Below are 22,510 nucleotides of genomic sequence, written 5' to 3' on the forward strand. Positions count from 1 at the left end.
TTTTTTTTTTTTTTGTTTTTTGGACGTGCATGAAGTTTCTGAATACAAATCACTGTGAAGTTTTCAACAATAAAGCTGACTACAACCTGCAGGGTGTGTTGGATGGAACCTAAAATTCTTGATATCATCTTTGGGTGTAATGCCGTGAAGGACTTGTCATGAATTTCCTTTGGTTAATACAGCATGCAGACAGTGTATCACATTACTTGAATAAATTATAGTTGCTTTGTTTCCGAGGAGGCTTCTTGGATCATTCTTCTATGTAAACCGAAATATCCCCTAAAAGTGTCGAAGATTCTCGAAGAGGCGCTATGGGAATTTGAAAAATAGGCCTAGGAGGGACATCAAGAGCATCCAAACTCCCTTCCATCATCTCTACAACTCTGTTCATGGATGGGTCGATTTGATGGATAAGACTGGATACACCACAGAGCCACCAAGACCATCTTCTTCGTGATTTCTTCTTCTTCTTTGGTTAGGTCATCCCCATAAATCCTATTCTGCTGTTCATTTTCAAGATCATTATAGATCCAATCTGGGAAATAAATCGAGCTTTATTTGAGGTAGTGTTTTTGACTGTGTCTTTGTTTGTTGCACCAATCATCTCAAGTACCAACATTCCATAGCTATAGACATCTGACTTGTGAGAAACACCACCATAAACTCTGGAGATCATCTCTGGCGCAATGTACCCTATTGTCCCTCTTGTGTCCAACAGTGACATGATGCTCTCTTTCTTCTCGCAGAGCTTAGCGAGGCCAAAGTCAGAAACTTTGGGGCAAAGGTTGGAATCCAACAACACGTTCTTTGGTTTAATGTCGAAATGCACAATCCTTGTTTTGCAGCCATAGTGTAAGTACTCAAGACCACGAGCAACTCCTAGTAAAATCTCGTAAAGCCTTCTTCTCCATTCAGCAACTGACGAGGCTCTTGTGGAGATAAATTGATCCAAAGACCCATTCTCTAGAAATTCATAAACAATCATTCTTTTGGATCCTTCATAGCAGAATCCAACCAAAGAAACAATGTTAACATGAGATGTTTGGCTCATACTGACGACTTCGTTGATGAAGTCTTCTTCACCATTGCTCTTTGTGTCCTTCAAAACCTTCACCGCGACCTTACGGCCATCAGGAAGGTTTCCTTTGTAAACAGTTGCAAATCCTCCTTTCCCAACTACACAAGCAAATGAGTTTGTAAACCTCTTCACTTCACGGTAACGATAATGCTTCAACGGGGTAAGAGCCTTGAGGTTTTTTCTTCTCTGAGCATTTGATGTTTTCCTCTTTCTCATAAAAAATGCTACGACCCCCAACAACACGAGACTACTTACTATCAAACTCGTAGCTACGAAAAAAAAGAAGATTCGATTAGTTACTTTTTTATCAAGAAATCTAAAGAGTTTATGGTTAGGTATCTAACCTATGAGAATCTTTGTGACCATGGATTGATTACCTGGAAAACCTTCAAGAAAATATACCTTGTGAGTATGGAATTAAACAAAAATCTGAGATATATTCACTAAATACAAAGAGTTTAAAATAATTTGTAACCCTTTTTTCTTCTTATTGAGCTGCAAACTAGGAAAATCCAGTAAAGCCACACGGTAAGAGCCTTGAGGTTTCTTCTTATTGACCGCTTCTGAAACTCCAACCCATCAAATAGTGAGCACTCGACTCATGTCTCCCGCAGTGAATCCAACATACATTTCTTCTTGAACGATATCTAACAGCTTTGGAACCCTTTGGGAGATCAATGGGATTGATGGGGCAATTGGAAATTTGGCTGGGGAAACGATCAAATTTAGCATTTGGGTTGATCCGTCGTAATCCAAACGGACTCTGATTGGTTCGGTCTCGTGCTGGAAATCCTCTTTTCGGCCTTCGTCACTTGTATAAACTACTGGTTCCTGGACATCGGAAGTGACACTGTTAAAATTCAGACCAATGTGATTGCCTCTTGCATCAGCACCGTCCCTGAATCCTTGTACAGTGTCGAATTCAACTGCGAAAACGTGATTTGTTGGATTCCGATCCCGTCGTTCTTCTCATTGAGAAGTCCCAAGTATTTGCCAGATTCGGCGGCTGGACAATTTGTGGTGGGAGATATTGTGAAGGTGAAGCCAAAACCCCCGTAGCTAGATTTGGAAGGGACTAAAATGAAGAGGAAAGAAGTGCTAAACGAACAAACTGTTTGGAAATGTCCTAAATCATTCGTAGTTACTCTTGATATCGTTGTAACCTCGAGCTTCGATAATCGTATAATATTAGCTGGTTATAATGTTTTGATAGAAATTGCTTATAATCTATGAATTGAGAATTCATTACTAATATTATATAATCATACAGGGTCACACACCTAATCAAACTGAATCATTTATGTGTTAGGTTTTATACTAATATTATATACTAGAGCTTTTTCCCGGGCTACGCCCGGGTTTTGCCTATGATAGTGTTCCATGGATGTTCTAGGTAAACAATTATTTTTCCTCTGTCTTGAGATCATGCAAAAGTTATAACATCCAAGGCTATGTTCACATGTCTGGGTTCTTTGTTAAAGTTAGGAACCATTTGAGAGATTCGCTAAGTATTTTGTTTCGCCTCCAATTTCGTTTTGTAAAAGTGAATAGTTTTATCAGTTTGTAATTTGCTTTAGTTATTTGTATTCGAGTGAGAGTAGAGAAGAGGAAAAAGACTTTTAAGGTTGTGTTTGTGATAAATGTTTGAGAAATGTAAAAATTTAGCAGACTATTCATGATTTTGTTATTGATCAAGGCTCATTTTTGTCCATGATGCAATATTTGCTCATAATATTTTAGGTTTGATTACATTAAAATATTTCAGTGTTATTTACTAAATCTAATAGGTTTTAAAAAATTAAAATTTTGTAAACAAAAACTATTAGTATATAAGCCAACATTAACTCTTACTAAAAACTCATAGAAATTTTTTTATAAAGTTAACCAACTTAAGTGTATATATAATTAAGGGAAATTGGGTTTAATAACACCAAAAAAAATATAATTCACTATCTAACTAAAATCCTACCATCTCTCCTCCATTCTCTTCCTATCTCTCTCTTCGCTCTCTAAAAATCTAATTTTCTCTTTTTTTGGTTATTTCCCAAATAAGTCCTATAATTAAATTTCTTGCAGACTCAGACCTAAAAAAAAAAACTGTCCCGCTTAACATAGGTTTATAAGTCAGAAATTGTTGTTAAACTTTAAAATTTGTAAATTTATATATTCACCTAAGATTACAGCATTTAAATTTTAAGGAAACTTTTGGAAACTTAGATTTTAATTTTTGTTTTACTCTTCTTTCTATGAGTAAAGTGGGTGTTTAATTTCAGTTTTATATTGTTTGTTATCTTTACATCATTAAGTATATTGTAAGATTATATTTAGGAATATGACTTGGACCAGCACTACATATCTCTCGAGCTTCTCTTCTGCTTGTCTCTGACTCTTATTGTAGAAACACATAATATTAGTCTCGAGATAAATAAACCTTCTGATCAAGCAAAACCATGTCTACAGCATAAAGTCTCCCCCTTTCTTCATGTTGCCTAATTGGATGGGGAAATATAGCTGACAATGGTTACACATCATCGTTGAGAAAAGTCGGGAACAACGGGACATCATCTTTGTGAAAAGTCGGCAACAACGGGACTGTATGTAATGTTATAAAAATGTCTAGATAATATCATACTATCGTTGAGAGTTATTGCAATAGATTATTCAAATATGAGTAATAGATTAGATATCAAAAGATAAAAGCGGTTTAGTAGATTAGATTTTTGGTGGCAAAAAGAAAATGTTAAGTATAACAAATAAAATCATTGTTTACAATTTTTAAAAATCAAAATTGTAAATCCAAACACAATGACAAAATCAGAGCACAAACAAAATTTTATGCCTGAAGTTTTTAGTACGTGTAAGTAAAGATAGGCAACAATGTCATGGGAGAGACCAAGGTAAGAAGCAATATCAAAACTTCATACATATACTAAAAAGAGCCTTCTCTAGAAGATCTTATGGTTTGGCCTTAATCTTTCCCTTGCCGGGAAACTTCCTTTTGAGCATCTACAACTTCTCTGTAGAAGAAAGAAAAGACAGTATCTTGAAAAACGATAGGAAAAAAAAAACAAAACATAATGAGGGTTTCAAACAAACCTGAACTCATCACTGATCTCTTTGCTTTACTCCTTCGTAAAAAGGCATTGGCTGCCTCAACAAATCTCTGTAGAATCATTGATAACTCAGTGAATTATAATGTTTCAGCGTTCAAAGTCAACTGCTTTTTGTAATAGAAGTGAGATGATTTTTACCTGTAGGAAACAAAGAGCAACACCTTCACGGAAACAACATCTTTTAGACCAATCAGGTTTTAGTTCTCTGCAGACGTTAGCATCATATAAGGCATGTTCAGCTTGCCCTAACCGCAACCAGCAGAGGCTTCCGTTTCAGAAGAAGGTATGATCTGTGGGGTCAAATCCATAAAACATTTTTATCTTGAAAACAAAAGCCACTCACCTAAAAAACACTCACTTCATTCTTCTTGACTGTATCCCCTCTCTCTTCCAGGAGCCTAGTTGAACATCATCACATGTTCCTTTCCTCCTCGCAAGAGCTGTGCTGCTCCAATTTCTCCACCAGCTGAGATACGGAAACAACATGGATCAGAGAACTGAAACGCTAATTTAAAACCCTAAAACGTGGGTGCAAAGCTATTACTTTTTCCGGTGGGAAAAGTGACTTTGGACTATAATTCGAGATCCCACCAAGACCCGAGCAGCCGTCATTTCCTCCAATCCTCTGTCTCTCTCGATGTTGACTCTAAGTTGTCACCAGGAACAAATGTTCTAGTGACATCTCATGTCAGAGAGAGTAAAGACACGGGTGTGTTATACGTTTTCCTACGCCTCTTTTTCTTATTTTTCCGACACACCTAAGGGTCCTGCATGATGAGGCAGAGCTTCGTGTCCGTGAGAGGTATTGGGGCCTCGTACTGGTTCCACTGCTTTGGTTGGCTCAGACTTTAGTGTGGGAAGTAGCCATGACATGAAAATCCTTTGTGCCTGGAGGAACTATCTCCTCCTAACCTCTTTCATCGGATCATGAATGTGATGAGATTTTCCTCGTGTTGCCGACACGAATCCAATAAACCGTAAATACCAAAACATAACTGGTAGAGAAAGTAAAGTAAGGTAAGGAATGGACATACCTGGTGCACCACCGTGGACTTGTTGGCCAATTTGGCCTACGTTGTAATCTTCAGCATCCGGGGATGAAAAAAATAGTTTAGATCCCAATATGGGTAATCTTTAGTATTTTCAGTGCGTGTCCAGTTGATAAGGAGCAATTTATTACACCTCTTCGTTTTATGAGATAACCCAGAGAGTATGTCTTTAGACAGACAAAAAACAACACTCTAGTAAAAAAAAAACTAAAAAAGACAAAGACACTAAGAAGAATGAATCAAATACATACAAATATCAGAAGTTTCCTAGTAAAAAAAGAAACTAAAAAAGACAAAGACACTAAGAACCATGGACGCATGAGCTTTTATATATATAATCTTGTCTCTTGTTGCAAACATCAAAAAGAATAGCCGGTGAGGTTTGTGGTGGTTCAGTCATATTTGAGCTGCTAAACTGAGCCAAGAGATAGCCTCTAGATACAATCATACAATGCAATTTAAATATATAGAAAATACTCAAATAATTTATGCCATTAGCACTGCAATATATAAAACATAAGACATAACAGAGTTCAGAGCTCTTCTAGCATGCCTAAAGGGATTTGCTGACTAAACAGAATCATAATTTTCATCCAGGATGAAAAGAAAGGAATTATAAATCCAGCATCATACCTGTGACCACCACACATGCAATCTAATTATATGCCAGTCTGAATTCTCAATCCAGCGTCGAAGCATAGGGAAAATGAACATGATAGCCGTCAGCACATTTGGGAGCAAGCAAAGAGCGACAGCCAAGATATGGAGCGGGGGAACCCCTTTAACGTCTCGTGGAAGGAATGATATCCATTGCTTCAGCATCCCAGGAGCAGAAGAATTGGACTGGGCATCGCAAAGCGGTAAGACTACACACCAAGCGAGACTTACAGCGATCTTGAGAATATTTCTCAAAATTTCAGTAAATTTCCATCTGTGGAAACCCGGGAAGTTTAAGATAATATCCAAGATACCTAGAATAGAAGGAAGAAACAATGTAATCGTTATTTCCTAGATAAGTAACAAAATGATGAAACAGAGGAACTCCAAACAGGGAAAGTTTTGTCGCAACATTGAGGGTGACGTACTCTGGAGGAAGCGTAGAAAAGCTGCTGTAATGAAGATACTGGAGAGAGATCTCCATCATCACGCATTGGCCAGCCGAGATAGAAGCAATCTGGAGACCTATATAACAGTGATGTGCAAATGTCACAAAAAAAAAATTAAGATTTCCCAACCAAGTAAATATTCAATTTACAGACTTTGATTTTTAACGTACCAAAAATATTCATACAGATCATCATAGTTGGACCAATCTGAGTGAGCGGCCTTGCCAGTGGCATTCTTACTTGCTTCCCATTTCATGGAAAAGAGAACTATGGAGTATAGAAGGTCAAGATTATTAAGATGTCATAAACCTATCATTTAAACATTTACCTTTTCAGCAGAAAGGCCTCATCATCTCCACCGTAAGAAGGCTTGATATTTTTCCAGTAACGATGCTGACATTTCCAGCCAGGAGACCATGGAGTTCATAAGCCATCTGAGAATAAAAAGCAGGTAAATATTGATGAATTCTTGTGTTTGACTAATCATATCAGCTAAAAAGGATTTAAAAACCCATATACAGTATCTTCTGCTGTTGTATATCTTCAGCACCTTGAGAAAGCCTTCGCATAAATTAAATGAGTGAATTTTTATTAAGAGTATAAACATCATTCAAAAAGTGTCTCATTCAAGCCATTTGTGAAAATAAAATGTTGCCTGGTACCTTAAACTATGTTTACGTCCTAAAAATTTGCACCAGTTCTTGTAGTTCTTAAAGAACTTTGTCTTGACGGCATCAACGGCTCTATCGTCGAGCTGCATCGATACATTAATTAACACAAAACTCCATTGCTTAAAAGTGTTAACAGATAAATATGTATCTTTTTATTGATGGAATATTGAGATAATGCTGTGGTGTTTTACTCATCAGTAGTGTCAGTGGGTCTAGGTGAGTGGAGGGAAGTATCGAAGGTACCTTATTCAGAAACTCTGGCCTGGGAGTCAACCTTATATGATTATCAGCAAGTAAACAAACCAGATGCTCCCTTTGGTTCCTGACATTGTCTCTCTGTTAAAATCAAAGAAATAATAAGTAGGAAATATAGTTCACAGGTTCAACATAAATTCATTAGGTCGTCTTGCGTTGCCAAGGTAACTGAAATTATTACAGGTGAAGGAGCAAAAAAGACTAAAGAATACACAATCCTACCCTAGCATCAGCGTTGCCAAGGTATCTGAAATTATTACATGTGCAAAGGAGCAAAATTACCTTTTCGTTTTTAGCAGGAGCTTTTGAAGATTTGCCATATACATTTTTTTTCTTGAAGAAAGCTAAGTCTTTTAGTTTCATCTTTCAATGACTGCAGAATAGGAAGAAAAATATTGAACTTATATGCTTCCTAGCAAAAAGCTACATTCATTAAGATGTTGTGTATATACCTCTTAATTATTTCCTTGTCTGGTAAGATATTTCTTTTATTCAGTCTCAAACTCAAAATCGATCTCCTGCATACAAATATAAAGAACAGTTCTCAGTTTTTCTGAAACCCACAAACCAATATAGTGTTTTGAGATTCTAAACTAACAAAGGTACTACGTGCTGATTAGGCTGGTACCCTACGCAACGACCTCCAGCTTGATCCTAGCAGCTCTAAGCCAATAAAGGTCCCACCTTTTGCAATGTTTTTGGCCTCCCAGAAATGGATTTTGGTCCGAGCGAAACTTCGGAGGCAGGAGACTTACCGGTGGATTTTGTGGTCGTAATTGTAGCTTCGTTAGTGATAGTTTTCGATTTGGGCTTGATCCAGGGTTTAGATGAAGCGGCTTATATCGTAGGAGAATCTACGGGAGATGGAACAAAACCGTGAAGAAGAGATTAAATAGCAACTTTGATTGATGAGGAGGGTTTCACAGTAACGGTGATTGCTAGAGAACGGAGATGGTAAAGAAGAATGAAGAGTCAGATGGACACAGCTGCGTGACATGTCAAAATATAACCTTTTGATTGGATGAATTTTTAATCCGACGTGGCACATCTTAGAAGCCTTCATATATCCCTTTTAATATAGGTTAGATGATAATATATATTATATATATTTACATACGTGATGTGAGTTTATAAAAGAGGTTAAAATTACTTTGAATTATATAATGATGGTCATTATTATTAGACAAAGTTAATAATGGGCTAAGCCCGTAACAAACCTAATTGCATTAGGTTACGTGCTTCACATATGTATATATACGAAAGTATGTTATGATATGTGGGTGGGTTTTTTTACTTCTGGCCGAAACCTATTCATAAAGGCGAAGTGTTCGTCAAGTTTTGAGATTTGATCTCAACGGTACTAGCATCCCGTCTTGATCCAGTTTGTGTGCGTGTGGATACCAGTAGAGACACGACGTTTGGAGTGCTAGAAATCTCGATTTGGTTTATTCATCATTCCGCTGCGAATAACCAGGTATATTCGAAACCTTAAGATCTAGATTTATTTAGTATTGACATGAGATTCTAGTCATATAAATTCATAGGTTGATTTATAAATAGTTATAAACCGGTATGAATTCCAACAGTGGTATCAGAACCTACTTGTTTAATATTGAAATTGAATCTTATTTAGTTTATATATTGATATAAATAAATAATTTGTTATGATCGATTTGGTTAAATTGTTTAGTGATCATCGTAGTTGCTTAAGTTATAGAATTATAATATGATTGTAATGGCTTGTTTTGAAATTGTTTCAAATTTGTGGTATTTGAATTACACAAGCCAGATATCTGTAAACTGCATGTGTTGTTTGTTACTTAACGCGTACATATTATAATGTGTTCATGCATGTTTAGTTGTTAAAGGTTAACACGTATTATTGTAATACATGAATGTGATTCTCAAACTGACATAATTCGCATTAGCAAATTATGACACCCGGTTGATTCAATATTAGTTCAACCGGTCAGTCCAATTGATTTGGTCGTTTGATTAAATTTAATTAGATTAAATTCTAAAATCAAATATATAAATAATTAATTATTTTAATTATATTAAAGTTAATTTAATTATTTATAATTCAATTAAATTACATATTAGATATGTATTAGTTGTATTTATCTTTTATATTTGATATAAATTTTAAATATAAACTAAAATTGAATTAAAATTTGTTTCTCAATTAATATCAAGTACTTTTGATGTCTATCCAATTTTATCAACCGCTCGTTTCGTTGTAAGATGGGTTTGCCAAAGCAAGATGTCTACAATTACATGAGTGAGGTGGATGGTAACGGTTACCATGTAAAACAAGATTGGTTTATTTGACTAGGCTATCAAAACGGTTTTGGGCTTAGAGACATAGGTTGGATAAGACCTAAAATGTCGTCTGACAACCAAGAATTATATTGGATATAATTAGCAAAGTGTTGCTTACCTAAATAGCTATACATTCGGGTGATGAGCCAAAGCTCACTCGAATTTTAGTGAAATATGGATCTTGGATATTATATTCAGTTTGAGGAAAATGTTTTGAATATAATATGAGTTTTCTTAATTATTAAGATTTCTCTAATTCCTGAACATCTTATTAATATTCGCTATTATTCTATTCCAGCAATGTTAACTCCTCACAACCCATTTTCATTCCAATATGCCCTTGAGAAGGACAAATTGAATGGATCAAATTTCCTCCAATGGTATCTAAACCCGAGAATTGTTCTCAAACAAGAGTTTAAACCCTACTTGGAAGATCTGGAAAAGAAAAAGACTTTTGAAACATCGTCTAAGGGTATTTATGTTATAGAAGTAAATGTTACTACTTCTGGTTCTACTTCTTGGGTATTAGATACCGGCTGTGGTGCTCATATTTGTACGGATATTAATGGCCTAAGCAACAGTAGAATTTTGGAGAAAGGTCAAGTGGACCTACGAGTGGGAAATGGAGCAAGAGTTGCTGCATTAGCCATGGGAACATTTCATTTGTCTTTACCTTCAGGCTTGGTTGTAGAACTTAAGAATTGCTACTATGTACCTGCTATAAGTAGGAATATTATTTCCATTCCTTGTTTGGATTTGGAAGGATTTCAGTTTTCGATCAAAAACAAGTGTTGTTCCTTTGATCGTAATGATATCTTTTATGGTAGCGGTCCATTGGAGAATGAACTTTATATTCTAGACCAAAGTGTGCCTGTCTATAATATCAGTACCAAAAGATTCAAGTCTAACGACAGAATCAGACTTTTCTTTCGCATTGTCGTTTGGGCCACATAAATGAGAAACACATTCAAAAGCTTTATAGTGATGGACTTTTGAGCTCATTTGATTATGAATCATATGAAAAATGTGAATCTTGTTTATTGGGTAAAATGGCTAAGGCTCCTTTTACTGGACACAGTGAAAGAGCCGAAGACTTGTTGGAACTTATACATACTGATGTATGTGGACCAATGAGTATACATGCTAGAGGAAACTATCAGTACTTCATTACATTTACTGAAGACTTCAGTAGATATGGTTATGTTTATCTAATGAAACATAAGTCTGAATCTTTTGAAAAGTTCAAAGAATTTCAGAATAAAGTACAAAATCAGCTTGACAAGAAAATAAAAGCTCTTCGATCTGATAGAGTTGAAGAATATTTGAGTCAAGCGTTTAATGATCATCTGAGAGAATGTGGAATTGTTTCACAACTCACTCCAGGAACACCACAATGGAATGGTGTGTCCGAAAGGAGAAATCGAACTTTATTAGATATGGTTTGATCTATGATGAGTCATGCAGATCTTCCACCATCCTGTTGGGGATACGCTCTAGAAACGTCTGCGTTTACGCTGAATAGATGTCCATCAAAATCAGTTGAAAAGACTCCATATGAGATGTGGATTGGAAAGGTTCTAAATTTGTCTTTTCTGAAAATTTGGGGTTCTGATGCTTATGTCAAACATATGTTTACAGATAAGCTTGGACCAAAATCTGATAAATGCGTATTCGTTGGTTATCCCAAAGAAACCAAAGGTTATACTTTTACAACTCCACTGAGAACAAAGTGTTTGTTGCTCGTAGTGGCGTTTTTCTTGAGAGAGAGTTTCTTTCTAAGAAGAACAGTGGGAGTAAAGTAAAACTCGAAGAAGTTCGAGAAACACAGAAAAATGTTTCATCCTCTCAGGAAGATGATCAATTAGATTTACGAAGAGTCGTAGAATCTACACCTGTGGAACCTGAGGTACGTAGGTCCGAAAAGACACGTCACGAACCTGTTAGATATGGGGTTTGGGTGACAGATCATCATGATCTATTGATAATAGAGAGTGATGAACCTACGTCCTTTGAGGAAGCTATGATGGGCCCAGACTTCGATAAATGGCGAGAAGCCGCAGAATCTGAAATGGACTCCATGTCAGTAAACAAAGTGTGGACTTTGGTTGATTTACCTGATGGTGTTAAAACCATTGAGTGTAAATAGATTTTCAAGAAGAAAACTGACATGGATGGTAATATACGGATATACAAAGCTAGATTGGTGGCTAAAGGTTACAAACAAATTCATGGTATTGACTATGATGAAACCTATTCACCAGTTGCAATGCTTAAGTCCATTCGGATTCTCCTAGCAATTGCTGCTCATTATGACTATGAGATTTGGCAAATGGATGTGAAAACAGCTTTCCTTAATGGAAATCTCGAAGAGGATGTGTACATGTCACAACCTGAAGGTTTCACAATCCCTGGAAGTGCTGGGAAAGTATGCAAGCTTCAACGTTCCATTTATGGTTTGAAGCAAGCATCTCAGAGCTGGAATCTTCGTTTTAATGAGGTTATCAAAGAGTTTGATTTCATTAGAAATGAAGAAGAACCTTGCGTTTACAAGAAGACTAGTGGGAGCGCAGTTGTTTTCTTATTGTTGTATGTAGATCACATACTTCTCATTGGAAATGACGTTTCTATGCTTAATTCTGTAAAGACTTGGCTTGGAGGTTGTTTCTCAATGAAAGACATGGGAGAAGCTGCATATATTCTTGGAATAAGAATCTATAGAGATAGATTAAATAAGACTATTGGATTATGTCAAGATACTTATATCGATAAGGTTTTGCATAGATTCAAGATGCATGATTCCAAGAAAGGCTTCTTTCCGATGTCCCATGGCATAACTCTCATCAAGACTCAGTGTCCGTCGACACATGATGAGCGAGAGCGCATGAGTAGAATCCCATATGCTTCTGCTCTAGGATCTATCATGTATGCCATGCTCTGTACTCGTCCAGATGTCGCATGTGCTTTGAGCATGACGAGTCGATACCAGTCCAGGTGAAAGTCACTGGACAGCAGTCAAGACTATCCTCAAGTATTTGAGAAATACTAAGGATAAGTTCTTGGTCTATGGAGGAAGTGATGAACTTGTTGTGAGTGGTTACACTGATGCCAGCTTTCAGTCGGAAGATGATTTCCGATCACAATCTGGTTTCATCTTTTGTCTTAATGGAGGAGCAGTGAGTTGGAAGAGTTCCAAGCAAAGCACCGTAGCAGACTCAATAACTGAAGCTGAATACATTGCTGCTTCTGAAGCAGCAAAGGAAGCTGTTTGGATTCGGAAGTTCATTGCTGAACTAGGTGTGGTTCCGAGTATTTCTAACCCAGTGGATCTTTATTGTGACAACAATGGAGCCATCGCACAGGCGAAGGAACCTAGATCCCACCAAAAATCCAAACACATTCAAAGGAGATATCATCTCATTCGTGATATCGTCGATAGAGGAGATGTGAAGATTAGTAGAGTCTCAACGGATGCAAATGTTGATGATCCATTGACTAAACCTCTTCCACGACCTAAGCATGAGAGTCATACTACTGCTATAGGCATAAAGTTTCTTAAGATGTGATCTTGATTCTAGTGGAAGACTTTTCTTTTATGATATGATGTTCAGGTTTACATACATTTGGTTATGTATTAAAATTAATAGAGTTGTTTCAGATTTATTTTATTATTGGATAATTAAATAAAAGTTCCAAAATAATTGATATCATTCTTATAGGTCATCAAGTACGTGACTTGATCATGAAACCCTATAGGTGAGAGATGTTATAAATTATTGAGGTCCCTAGTCAAGGTTGTTAACTTGGGACATTTATAACTGAGAATGACTAGTATGTGAGGTGATTGATGACCAAATTTCATGGAGTCATTCAATATGTGGTATTGAAGTCAATCACATGGATATGTGTTAGAGAACACATGATCGGAATGACCCGCTATGAAAACTCTACAAGATTGTTATATGAGTGTCATGAGAGTTTCTCATTACGACTATAGAGTATAGTCCTTAGACCTGAGTTCGTCATGATTCTTTATTTATGGATTAGTTCACTTTGACCTTGTCAAACGTCAGCCGTAACTGGTGATTATAAAGGCATTGATTAGGTGTTCTATGAAGTTTGTAAGGAACATGGATGGAACAAGATGGGATTTGTCCCTCCTATATAACGGGAGATAAATATCTCATGGCCTATCGAAGAATTGATACTTTGATACTGAGAAATGCATGGCCATGCTCAAACGAGGTGATTGTCAGTCGTTTGTTTTATCAGTATAAATCAGAGTTCAATAAACGTGATCTAGCTTAATAAGGATGACACTGGTGCTTGCCTTATGTTGAGATCGAGATATAGAGACAAATGGATTATGAGAATAGATGATTCTAGTACAAGTGGGAGATTGTTGGAAATGTCCTAAAATCATTTGTACTTACTCTTAATAACGTTGTAACGTCGAGGTTCCACAATCGTATAATATTAGGTGGTTATAATGTTTTGCTAGAAACCGCTTATAATCTATGAATTGAGAATTCATTACTAATATTATATGATCCTACAGGATCACACACCTAAGCAAACTGAATCATTTACGTATTAGGTTTTATACTAATTATTATATATGATATAATATATGTATATATATATATATTCACATACGTGATGTGAGTTTATAAAAGAGGTTAAAATTACTTTGAATTATATAATGATGGTCATTATTATTGGACAAAGTTAATAATGGGCTAACAAAACCTAATTGCATTAGGTTACGTGCTTCACATATGTATATATACGAAAGTATGTTATGATATGTGGGTGGTTTTTTTTTACTTCTGGCCGAAACCTATTCATAAAGGCGAAGTGTTCGTCAAGTTTTGAGATTTGATCTCAACGGTACTAGCATCCCGTCTTGATCCAGTTTGTGTGCGTGTGGATACCAGTAGAGACACGATGTTTGGAGTGCTAGAAATCTCGATTTGGTTTATTCATCATTCCGCTGCGAATAACCAGGTATATTTGAAACCTTAAAATCTAGATTTATTTAGTATTGACATGAGATTCTAGGTATATAAATTCATAGGTTGATTTATAAATAGTTATAATTCCAACACAAACTTCTGCTTTGGTGGAGAGATTGAGGTTGCTATGGTTAAGCAGTCTCACCGGTTTGCGGTAGAACGCTGTTCCAGTGACGTTTAAGTTTCTATCAGTGAGTCTCAGTAGTCCATCTGGTGTGATGATCGCTGCTCCTTCTGTTTGAATCTCCGATTTGTTTTTACTAAAACCTTCGAAAGTGAAATCTGTTGTTGGTGGTGTCTTCGTACTCTGAGCTTGAAGAGAGAAGCTCAAAAGCTGGATGAGTAAGAACAAAAATGAGACCATAAATCTAGACATAGGAAATCAAGAACAGAGAGAACGGGTTAGAAGGAAGAAGATAATTGGATATTACAGGGGACTAGGGGAGTTTGGTTTATCCTTGGTGATTCGATGATCAAGCAAGTCATAAGAGCGAGAAGGAATTTTCAAAGTTCTGAACAAGAAAAGTCTTTTCTTTCTTTTCAACGGTTTGTTCACAATCACACACCCACACACACATATCAACGAATTTATTACATTCCAATCCGACAAGACGCTTTCAACACACGTGAAGCAGCTTCTCTTGTATACTAAAATGAGAATTCGGCCAAAAAAAACCTCAACTTTGCACGAATTGCCAAAAAAAACATAAACTTTTGTACTCACCAAAAAAACACCAAATTTTCATTTACTTTAGAATTAATTAACAGAAATATTTGACGTCGTTTATTGTTGGCATTAAGTGAAACGACGTCGTTTTACATGATTTGAAATTAAAAATATGTTGACCCCTGGATTCGAACCAAGGTTGGTTTGTCAAATGGCAAGGTATTTTACAACTGGGCTACTGGCACTTTCAATGTACTTACTAACATGTTTATTTTTATTTGATACATATTAAATATAAAAAATTCTCTAAAAACTTAATAAGATCTTTAAAATTCCAAAAAAAATTAAAAAATAAAGAAGATTTTTATAAAATTAATTTAGAAATTAAAATTAAAAATAAAATTTTATAAAAAATTTATTTATTTTAAATCATATTTTATAAATTTATTTATTTTAAATCATATTTTATAATTTTTATAAAAAAAAATTTTATTTTAAAATTTCTTATTAAAAATTTCTTATTAAAAATTTCTTTATTTTTATAAAAAATTTCTTTATTTTAAAATTTTATTTTTAATTTTAATTTCTAAATTAATTTTATAAAAATATTATTTATTTTTTTATTTTTTTTGGAATTTTAAAGATCTTATTAAGTTTTTAGAGAATTTTTTTATATTTAATATGTTCCAAATAAAAGTAAACATGTTAGCAAGTACATTGAAAGTGCCAGTAGCCCAGTGGTAAAATACCTTGTCATTTGATCAACCAACCTGGGTTCGAATCCAGGGTTCGTTTCACTTAACGCAAACAATAAACGACGTCAAATATTTCTATTAAATTTGTTGACGGCGTGCTAAATTGGCAAGTCAGCGAAAACATTGTTAATTAATTCTAAAGTCAATGAAAGTTTGGTGTTTTTTTGGTCAGCCCAAAAATTTATGTTTCTTTTGGTAATTCGTGCAAAGTTGAGGTTTTTTTTTGCCGAATTGTCATACTAAAATACATTGTTCTCTATTTGTTATGCAAATAACATAAATAACTTTTTATTACATAAATGACTTTCACGGCAAGAAGATTCCAGTTTTCATTTTGTAGAGCATGCCAATACTTCAGAAGCGCTTGAACCCTCCCCAGAATCCCAAAAAGATTGAGAAAGCCGTGCTGCTGGAATTTGTTGCAAGACAGGCATAGGAGGCACTTCAAGAGCTTCAAGGCTTCCTTCCATCATCTCTACTACTATGTTCATCGGAGGGCGGTTTGATGGGGAAGACTGTATACACCACAAACCCACAATTTTCATCTTCTTTGCTATCTCCTCTTCTTCGCTTCTGATTCCATACTCGGTAGGACTTCCATTGTCTCCTTGCTCGAGATTCTGGTATATCCATTCGGGAAAATACATTGAGCTTGCATTCGATGCAGAGACTTGATCAACTATTTCTTTCTTCCTTGCGCCTATCATTTCGAGTAGTAGCATCCCATAGCTATACACATCTGACTTGTGAGACACACTCCCATACACTGGGGAGAACATCTCTGGCGCAATGTACCCTATTGTCCCTCTCATATCTAGCAGCGATATTATGCTCTCTTTTTTCTCACAGAGTTTAGCAAGTCCAAAATCAGAAACTTTGGGGAGAAGATTTTCATCTAACAGCACGTTCTGAGGTTTAATGTCGAAATGCACGATCCTTGTTTTGCAGCCAAAGTGCAAATACTCTAACCCCCGAGCAACTCCTAGTGCAATATCATACAGTGCCGTGAAGTCCAAATTCATTATGGTGGTGTCTGAGATGAACTTATCAAGCGAGCCGTTCTCTAGAAATTCATATATGATTGCTCTTTTTGAACCTTCGGAGCAGAATCCAAGTAAGGAAACAATGTTGACATGAGATGTTTGGCTCATGCTGGCAACTTCATTGATGAAGTCTTCGCCATTATTGTCCTTTGAATCTTTCAAGACCTTCACCGCAACCATACGGCCGTCACAAAGGGTTCCTCTATAAACAACTCCAAATCCTCCTCTCCCAACCACTTCTGCAAATGACTTTGTAATTTTCTTCACTTGCGCATAAGTATAGTGTTTGAGTGGAATAAGAGCCTTTAACTTCTTTTGTCTCCTATCATCTGATGTTTTTCTCTTGCGAAAAATTTGGACCCCGAAACAGGGGCATAATAATACCACCAGCGCAATAATACCTGTTAGTGAACACAAACCTAAAATAACATAGAAAACGTTTGGTTAGTAACTTTTTCATAATGTAGGAAGATCAAAAACAGTTATAAATATCTATCTGGGAAGCGAACTAACCTACGAGAATAATGATCACAATAACTGCAGAACCATAAAATAAAATTTGTCAGCATAGAACAAGACTTTTGAAATGAAAAGAGCAATTGGAGAAAAACAATGGTTTAGAGGGAGGATAAAAAAAGTCATTCGATGAAAGTTATGCACCTATGCCCTCTATAAGATCAGCTCCTGCATAAATTAAATGGCATGCAAAAGAAAGTCAGTTTGAGCTGGAGATAGAGCTCTGAACACAAACGAAAAAACAAAAACTTGAAACTAAAGGAAGGTTTGCAAATGATCTGATCAAAAGGTGGGTGGGCGATTGTGGAAGAGAAAAAGAGGTGGTTCTTGGTGAAGGACATTAGGAAACAAGACCATGGATGAAAGAAAACTTACGGTTGTGTGTCGGGCATGAACTATTATGCGGCCCATCTTTGCAATAACAGACGAAAGCGCTTGAGGTCTGATTATATCCGCAAGCACCCTCAGAGACCATGCACCTCTCACAATCCGAGTTAACATAGAGATCGAAACCTTGTTCAATAGCCTTCTTTAGATTATATGTATTCGGACTCCTCTGCAGCGTCTCCAATGCAGATCCAGATGCAGGAATACTGACATTTCTTTTACACATTTCCCTGAAATTGTTTAAAAGACCTCTAATCTCTTCAAGTAAAGGCGACGTGAGGTTTTTTGTCACATAGTAATTTCTTCTGTTATTCCCAGAAACAAGCTCTCCAACATAAAAACTATGGGGGATAAGTGGTGAGAAGTTTGGGCAGTCATAATAAATTGTTACAAGCTCGGTGTTATAGGGGAAGGAAACAACGTTTTCATTGAACTGTGCATTCAGTGGGTTTCTGGGATAAAGATTATCAATATAATCTGTTCTTATGAGTGTCGTCTCATAATACCCACTATCTATGATTCTGAACTTCACAGTGGAAATGTTGAGCTCTGCAAAATCTCCGCTACAGTTGAGCTCGAACTCTGGGTGGCCACATGCTTTTCTACCAGGTTTCCAGAAAGGATAACTGAGACGTACCTGATCGCAACAGCTAAACGTCTTACTGCAGAGTCTGTAAAGCTCACCAGCTGATAAAAAATAAGATGGGTTCAAAAACAGCATCAATATGGATTTATTTACGCCAAAAATTTGGTTATGAGACTGAGATTGGTTGATTATTAGTTCCTTATGTTATCCTTTTTTTTGTTTTTCTTCGTGGTCAGGAAAATGATTACGGATTAGGTAAGCATTTGCCTGAGAAAATTGATGCTAACTTACCACTTGATACACCAGGAAGATGGCTGAAAGAGGAGAAGATGGCAAATAATATCAAACAAAAACTAAAGGGATAGTTCATTCTTGAAAAGTGTGTATTCTGTCTTTGGTTACTGTTAAGGAGGAGTGGATCAAGTGGTTTAATGCGAGAGAGACCAAATATGAAAGGGAAGAGCTTTTCTATTCGCATGGCTTTCTTAATTAGACTTTTCATTTGGTGTTAATCATTTTTCCGTTGGACACTGTTAATATGACTAAGACATTGCTGAAGTAGAACAACAACAAAAGAGTGGTACTGGTTATTCTAAAACTCATTTTCTAGGCAAATCATGAAATAACTTTAATGGGAGTAAGAGGGACTTGTCCACACAACTATACCACACTATCTCTATCTCCTAAAATTGTTTACTTTTACGACCAAAGACTTTTCAGTTAGGAGACTGGAAACCTTATTGATTCAATAATCTTAAAAACAACATCTTCTGTCTTCCAAGGTACACACACACACATAAGTCCACATCTCCATAGTAAGCTGAAATTTAGTCACTTTGGTTGTGACGTTGAAAACCACATCTTCTGTCTTTCAGCTGTGTCTATTCTCTCTTTAAATAAGATCAAAGAAAAATTAATTACTAATTGTTAGTTTTATGAACTTTTGACTATCGTTACAATGCTAAAGGTGGACACAGAACTAGGGGAATGTGTGAACCTAGGCCGTGCTTGTTTGGAGGTTAGTTGGTATCAATTTAATTTTTAGTTAAACCTATAAAACATAAGTTTATTACCGTCTTCTTATTGCGATTTTAAATGATAAATAGTTGGATTAATCACATGATTGATCTGAACTTGAGCAATTTAAGATAACAACACTCAACAAACTAATTTAACATATGTTTTCATTTTTTTCTAAATGTAGACATTATATGACATTTCTTGGATACATGTATTGCTGCTTCTGCGCTTTGATAAATTTGAAAGAGGCTACTGATATCAACATTCTGCTTAAACCAAACTACCTTAAAGCGTTAGAGATTCCTGAAGAGGTGCCGTGGGAATTTGCTGCAAGACAGGCCTTGGAGGCACTTCAAGAGCTTCAAGACTTCCTTCCATCATCTCTACGACTCTGTTCATTGGTGGGCGATCTAATGGGGAAGGCTGAATACACCACAAACCCACCAATGCCATCTTCTTTGCTAGCTCCTCTTCCTCATTGTTGATTCCGTTCTCGGTAAGCCTTCTAGGCTTTCCTAATTCAAGATCCCTATATACCCATTCAGGAAAGTATATTGAACTTGTGTTAGAAGCAGAGTCTTGATGAGCGCTTTCTTTGTTCCTTGCACCAATCATCTCAAGAACTAACATTCCATAGCTATAAACATCTGACTTGTAAGACAGGCTCCCATAAACTCTTGAAATCATTTCTGGTGCAATGTACCCTACTGCACCTCTTGTGTCCAGCAATGACAAGACACTCTCTTTCTTCTCACAGAGCTTAGCAAGCCCAAAGTCCGAAACTTTGGGGCAAAAGTTTTCATCTAAGAGTACATTTTGTGGTTTGATGTCGAAATGTACAATCCTTGTTTTGCAGCCATGATGCAAGTACTCCAGACCACGGGCAACTCCTAGCGCAATTTCATACAATGTCGCCCAATCCAAATTCACCAAGGACTTGTCTGAGATGAATTTATCAAGAGACCCATTTCCCAAAAACTCATATATAATTGCTCTTTTGGAACCTTCAGAGCAGAAACCAAGCAAGGTGACAATGTTGAGATGAGAAGTTTGGCTCATGCTTGCAACTTCATTGGTGAAATCTTCACCATTACCCTTTGAATCTTTCAAGAGTTTCACCGCAACCATACGGCCATCAGAAAGAGTTCCTCGATAAACAATTCCAAATCCGCCTCTCCCGACCACTTCCGCAAATGACTTTGTAATTCTTTTCACCTTTGCATAAGTGTAGTGTTTGAGTGGAATGAGGGACTTCAGATTCTGTTGTCTCAGACGTAATTCTTTCATCCGGAGATAATGACGAAAGAATAGTAATAAGATCACGAACAGAACAACGCCTGCTATCGAACCCGCAACTAGAAAAACAGAGAAAACTTGGTTTAAATAACTTCATTTTTACTATATGAATCGGATATAGTTCAAAATATATGCTCCCAGTGAACTAACCTTTGAGAATTACATTGACCCAAGATCCTGTTCAACCGTCCAGCAATTAAAATTTAGTCAGAATGCAACTAAACTTGATCTCGAAATAGAAGTAGGAAAAACAAAGTTCAAATTGTTGCATCTGTGTGTCTTAAATCTCTGTGCACCAGTAAAATCTCAGCACTCGTGGGGTGGGTCGGACGAAGAATGTATTTCTAAATTTCTAGATAAGTATGTATTCATAAAGAAAAAAGGAAATCGTGCTATAAATATGGGTCTAAAGGTTTGTAAGATTAATAATTCACACGATAATAAAAAACCATAAACGGGTATTTGCCTCAATATGTTTTGTTCTCTACTATCTTCTTGTTTAATTCGTGGCTGTTCACAACAAAAATCTATCTTCCAATCAAACTAACCTTTGTGGATTGCGTTGACCAAAGACCCTGTTCAACCGTTCAACATGTTAGAATGGAACCAAACTTGATGTCGAAGAGAAAGAAAAGTAAAAGAACAAAATCAAACAAGACAATGGTTTACCATAACAGTTATGTCCATGAGTCCATCGTCACAATAACAGACGAATCCGCGATTATATCCACAAGCACCGTTGGATTCTAAGCACACTAAGCAGTCTTGTTTAATTTCAAGATTGAAACCCTTTTCAAGAGACTTGTTTGGATTATCTGAACACAGACTGGGTAACGTCGATTCACGAACAGGTATACTGACTTCCTTTTTGCAATTTTTCTCCAAGTCTTTAGTGCCATCCCTCATGTAGAGTAAAGCAGACGAGCTGTTTTTCACAAAGCAATAGTTTCTTAGCCCTTCCATATCTTCCTCACATTGAAAATCTGTAACGTAATTGTAAACTAGGCTATTAGAAATATTTGATGGTAAGTCCCGGCAGTCATATAAAATTGTTAGCAGCTTGGTGCCATCAGCGAATTGAAGGGCGCTTTGGTTGAATTGTTCATTTCGTGGATTTGAGGGACAAAGATTGTCGGTATAATCCATTCTGGCGAGAGTTATGAAATGCAAGTCATAGTCTGCCATTAAGATTCTGAACTTCACGGAGGAGACAGTCAGCTCTGCGAATCCACTGCTGCAATTGAGCATAAAGCCGGGGGGTAGCCGCACTCTTCTCTGTCAGGTATCCAGAAAGGGTACAATAGATCCTTCTGATCGCCACAGCTAAACGGTTGGCTGCATAGTTTGTAACGACCATCATTTGTGAAAATAAGGTTTGGAGGTAGTGGTGGCCCAGCGACATAATCATCTTTGAAAACTGGCTTGGAGCTGGGCTTGGAGCTGTGCTTGGAGCTGGGGCTGGAGAAAGGATTCACCATTTGTAGGAGACCGCGCGGTATAACAGGGGCCATGTACGGTAGAGAGTTTCTTTGTCCCAGACATCGATTCCCTGCAGAAACAAAGTTAGGTGTTGATGTTAAAAACTCTGTGTTGTGAAACCTTTGGTAGTTCAAATTGAGGACACTTACTTTGTA

At 36.5% G+C, this 22,510-nt stretch overlaps 3 protein-coding genes, 1 long non-coding RNA gene and 1 pseudogene across 6 annotated transcripts; all 5 read right to left on the bottom strand.

The window, feature by feature from the left end:
• Nucleotides 1–107: 107 nt before the first annotated feature.
• LOC106381038 lies at nt 108–2,183 on the bottom strand (annotated as a pseudogene).
• A 1,612-nt stretch (nt 2,184–3,795) lies between these two features.
• Nucleotides 3,796–6,727, bottom strand: LOC111212291. 2 transcript variants are annotated; one of them, XR_007334238.1, is made up of 8 exons: nt 6,675–6,727; nt 6,517–6,589; nt 6,326–6,422; nt 4,736–6,211; nt 4,550–4,657; nt 4,330–4,481; nt 4,175–4,241; nt 3,796–4,095 (listed from the first exon to the last, which is right to left on the bottom strand). It is a non-coding gene; the product is annotated as an uncharacterized LOC111212291 (long non-coding RNA). The 2 variants fall into 2 exon arrangements; XR_007334237.1 differs by having other exon boundaries at nt 6,517–6,699.
• Nucleotides 6,728–6,776: 49 nt separating this feature from the next.
• LOC106397826 (callose synthase 5-like) lies at nt 6,777–15,558 on the bottom strand. Its single transcript, XM_048773600.1, has 6 exons — nt 14,752–15,558; nt 7,725–7,790; nt 7,555–7,645; nt 7,261–7,353; nt 7,009–7,100; nt 6,777–6,907 (listed from the first exon to the last, which is right to left on the bottom strand). The coding sequence occupies exons 3-6, from the start codon at nt 7,633–7,635 to the stop codon at nt 6,850–6,852; spliced, it is 324 nt and encodes a 107-aa protein (XP_048629557.1). The 5' UTR covers nt 7,636–7,645; nt 7,725–7,790; nt 14,752–15,558; the 3' UTR covers nt 6,777–6,849.
• A 669-nt stretch (nt 15,559–16,227) lies between these two features.
• Nucleotides 16,228–19,314, bottom strand: LOC125575089 (LEAF RUST 10 DISEASE-RESISTANCE LOCUS RECEPTOR-LIKE PROTEIN KINASE-like 2.7). 2 transcript variants are annotated; one of them, XM_013820897.3, is made up of 5 exons: nt 18,852–19,312; nt 17,963–18,661; nt 17,732–17,755; nt 17,585–17,608; nt 16,228–17,490 (listed from the first exon to the last, which is right to left on the bottom strand). In XM_013820897.3, exons 1-5 carry the CDS (start codon nt 19,060–19,062, stop codon nt 16,358–16,360), a joined length of 2,091 nt encoding a protein of 696 aa, XP_013676351.2. In that variant the 5' UTR covers nt 19,063–19,312; the 3' UTR covers nt 16,228–16,357. The 2 variants fall into 2 exon arrangements, with proteins under 2 accessions (XP_013676351.2, XP_048629556.1); XM_048773599.1 differs by lacking the exons at nt 17,585–17,608; nt 17,732–17,755 and having other exon boundaries at nt 18,852–19,314.
• A 298-nt stretch (nt 19,315–19,612) lies between these two features.
• LOC125601411 (protein SUPPRESSOR OF NPR1-1 CONSTITUTIVE 4-like) lies at nt 19,613–21,563 on the bottom strand. Its single transcript, XM_048773601.1, has 4 exons — nt 21,546–21,563; nt 21,425–21,451; nt 21,027–21,053; nt 19,613–20,935 (listed from the first exon to the last, which is right to left on the bottom strand). Exon 4 carries the CDS (start codon nt 20,865–20,867, stop codon nt 19,866–19,868), a length of 1,002 nt encoding a protein of 333 aa, XP_048629558.1. The 5' UTR covers nt 20,868–20,935; nt 21,027–21,053; nt 21,425–21,451; nt 21,546–21,563; the 3' UTR covers nt 19,613–19,865.
• Between the last annotated feature and the right edge of the window lie 947 nt (nt 21,564–22,510).

Source organism: Brassica napus, unplaced genomic scaffold, assembly GCF_020379485.1.
Source record: "Brassica napus cultivar Da-Ae unplaced genomic scaffold, Da-Ae ScsIHWf_2550;HRSCAF=3296, whole genome shotgun sequence".
Lineage (NCBI taxonomy): Eukaryota > Viridiplantae > Streptophyta > Magnoliopsida > Brassicales > Brassicaceae > Brassica > Brassica napus.

What these genes read in the sequence shown, in the direction of transcription:
- LOC106397826 (XM_048773600.1), bottom strand. Translation starts at nt 7,635, where the DNA reads ATGAAACTAAAAGACTTAGCTTTCTTCAAGAAAAAAAATGTATATGGC. An exon ending in GGCCAGAGTTTCTGAATAAG is followed by an intron (nt 7,101 to 7,260) that starts GTACCTTCGATA and finishes GTATCGATGCAG; the next exon opens with CTCGACGATAGAGCCGTTGA. An exon ending in GGACGTAAACATAGTTTAAG is followed by an intron (nt 6,908 to 7,008) that starts GTACCAGGCAAC and finishes ATTTATGCGAAG; the next exon opens with GCTTTCTCAAGGTGCTGAAG.
- LOC125575089 (XM_013820897.3), bottom strand. Translation starts at nt 19,062, where the DNA reads ATGAAAAGTCTAATTAAGAAAGCCATGCGAATAGAAAAGCTCTTCCCT. An exon ending in TTCATGCCCGACACACAACC is followed by an intron (nt 17,756 to 17,962) that starts GTAAGTTTTCTT and finishes TAATTTATGCAG; the next exon opens with GAGCTGATCTTATAGAGGGC. An exon ending in TGATCTTATAGAGGGCATAG is followed by an intron (nt 17,609 to 17,731) that starts GTGCATAACTTT and finishes ATGGTTCTGCAG; the next exon opens with TTATTGTGATCATTATTCTC.
- LOC125601411 (XM_048773601.1), bottom strand. Translation starts at nt 20,867, where the DNA reads ATGAAAGAATTACGTCTGAGACAACAGAATCTGAAGTCCCTCATTCCA.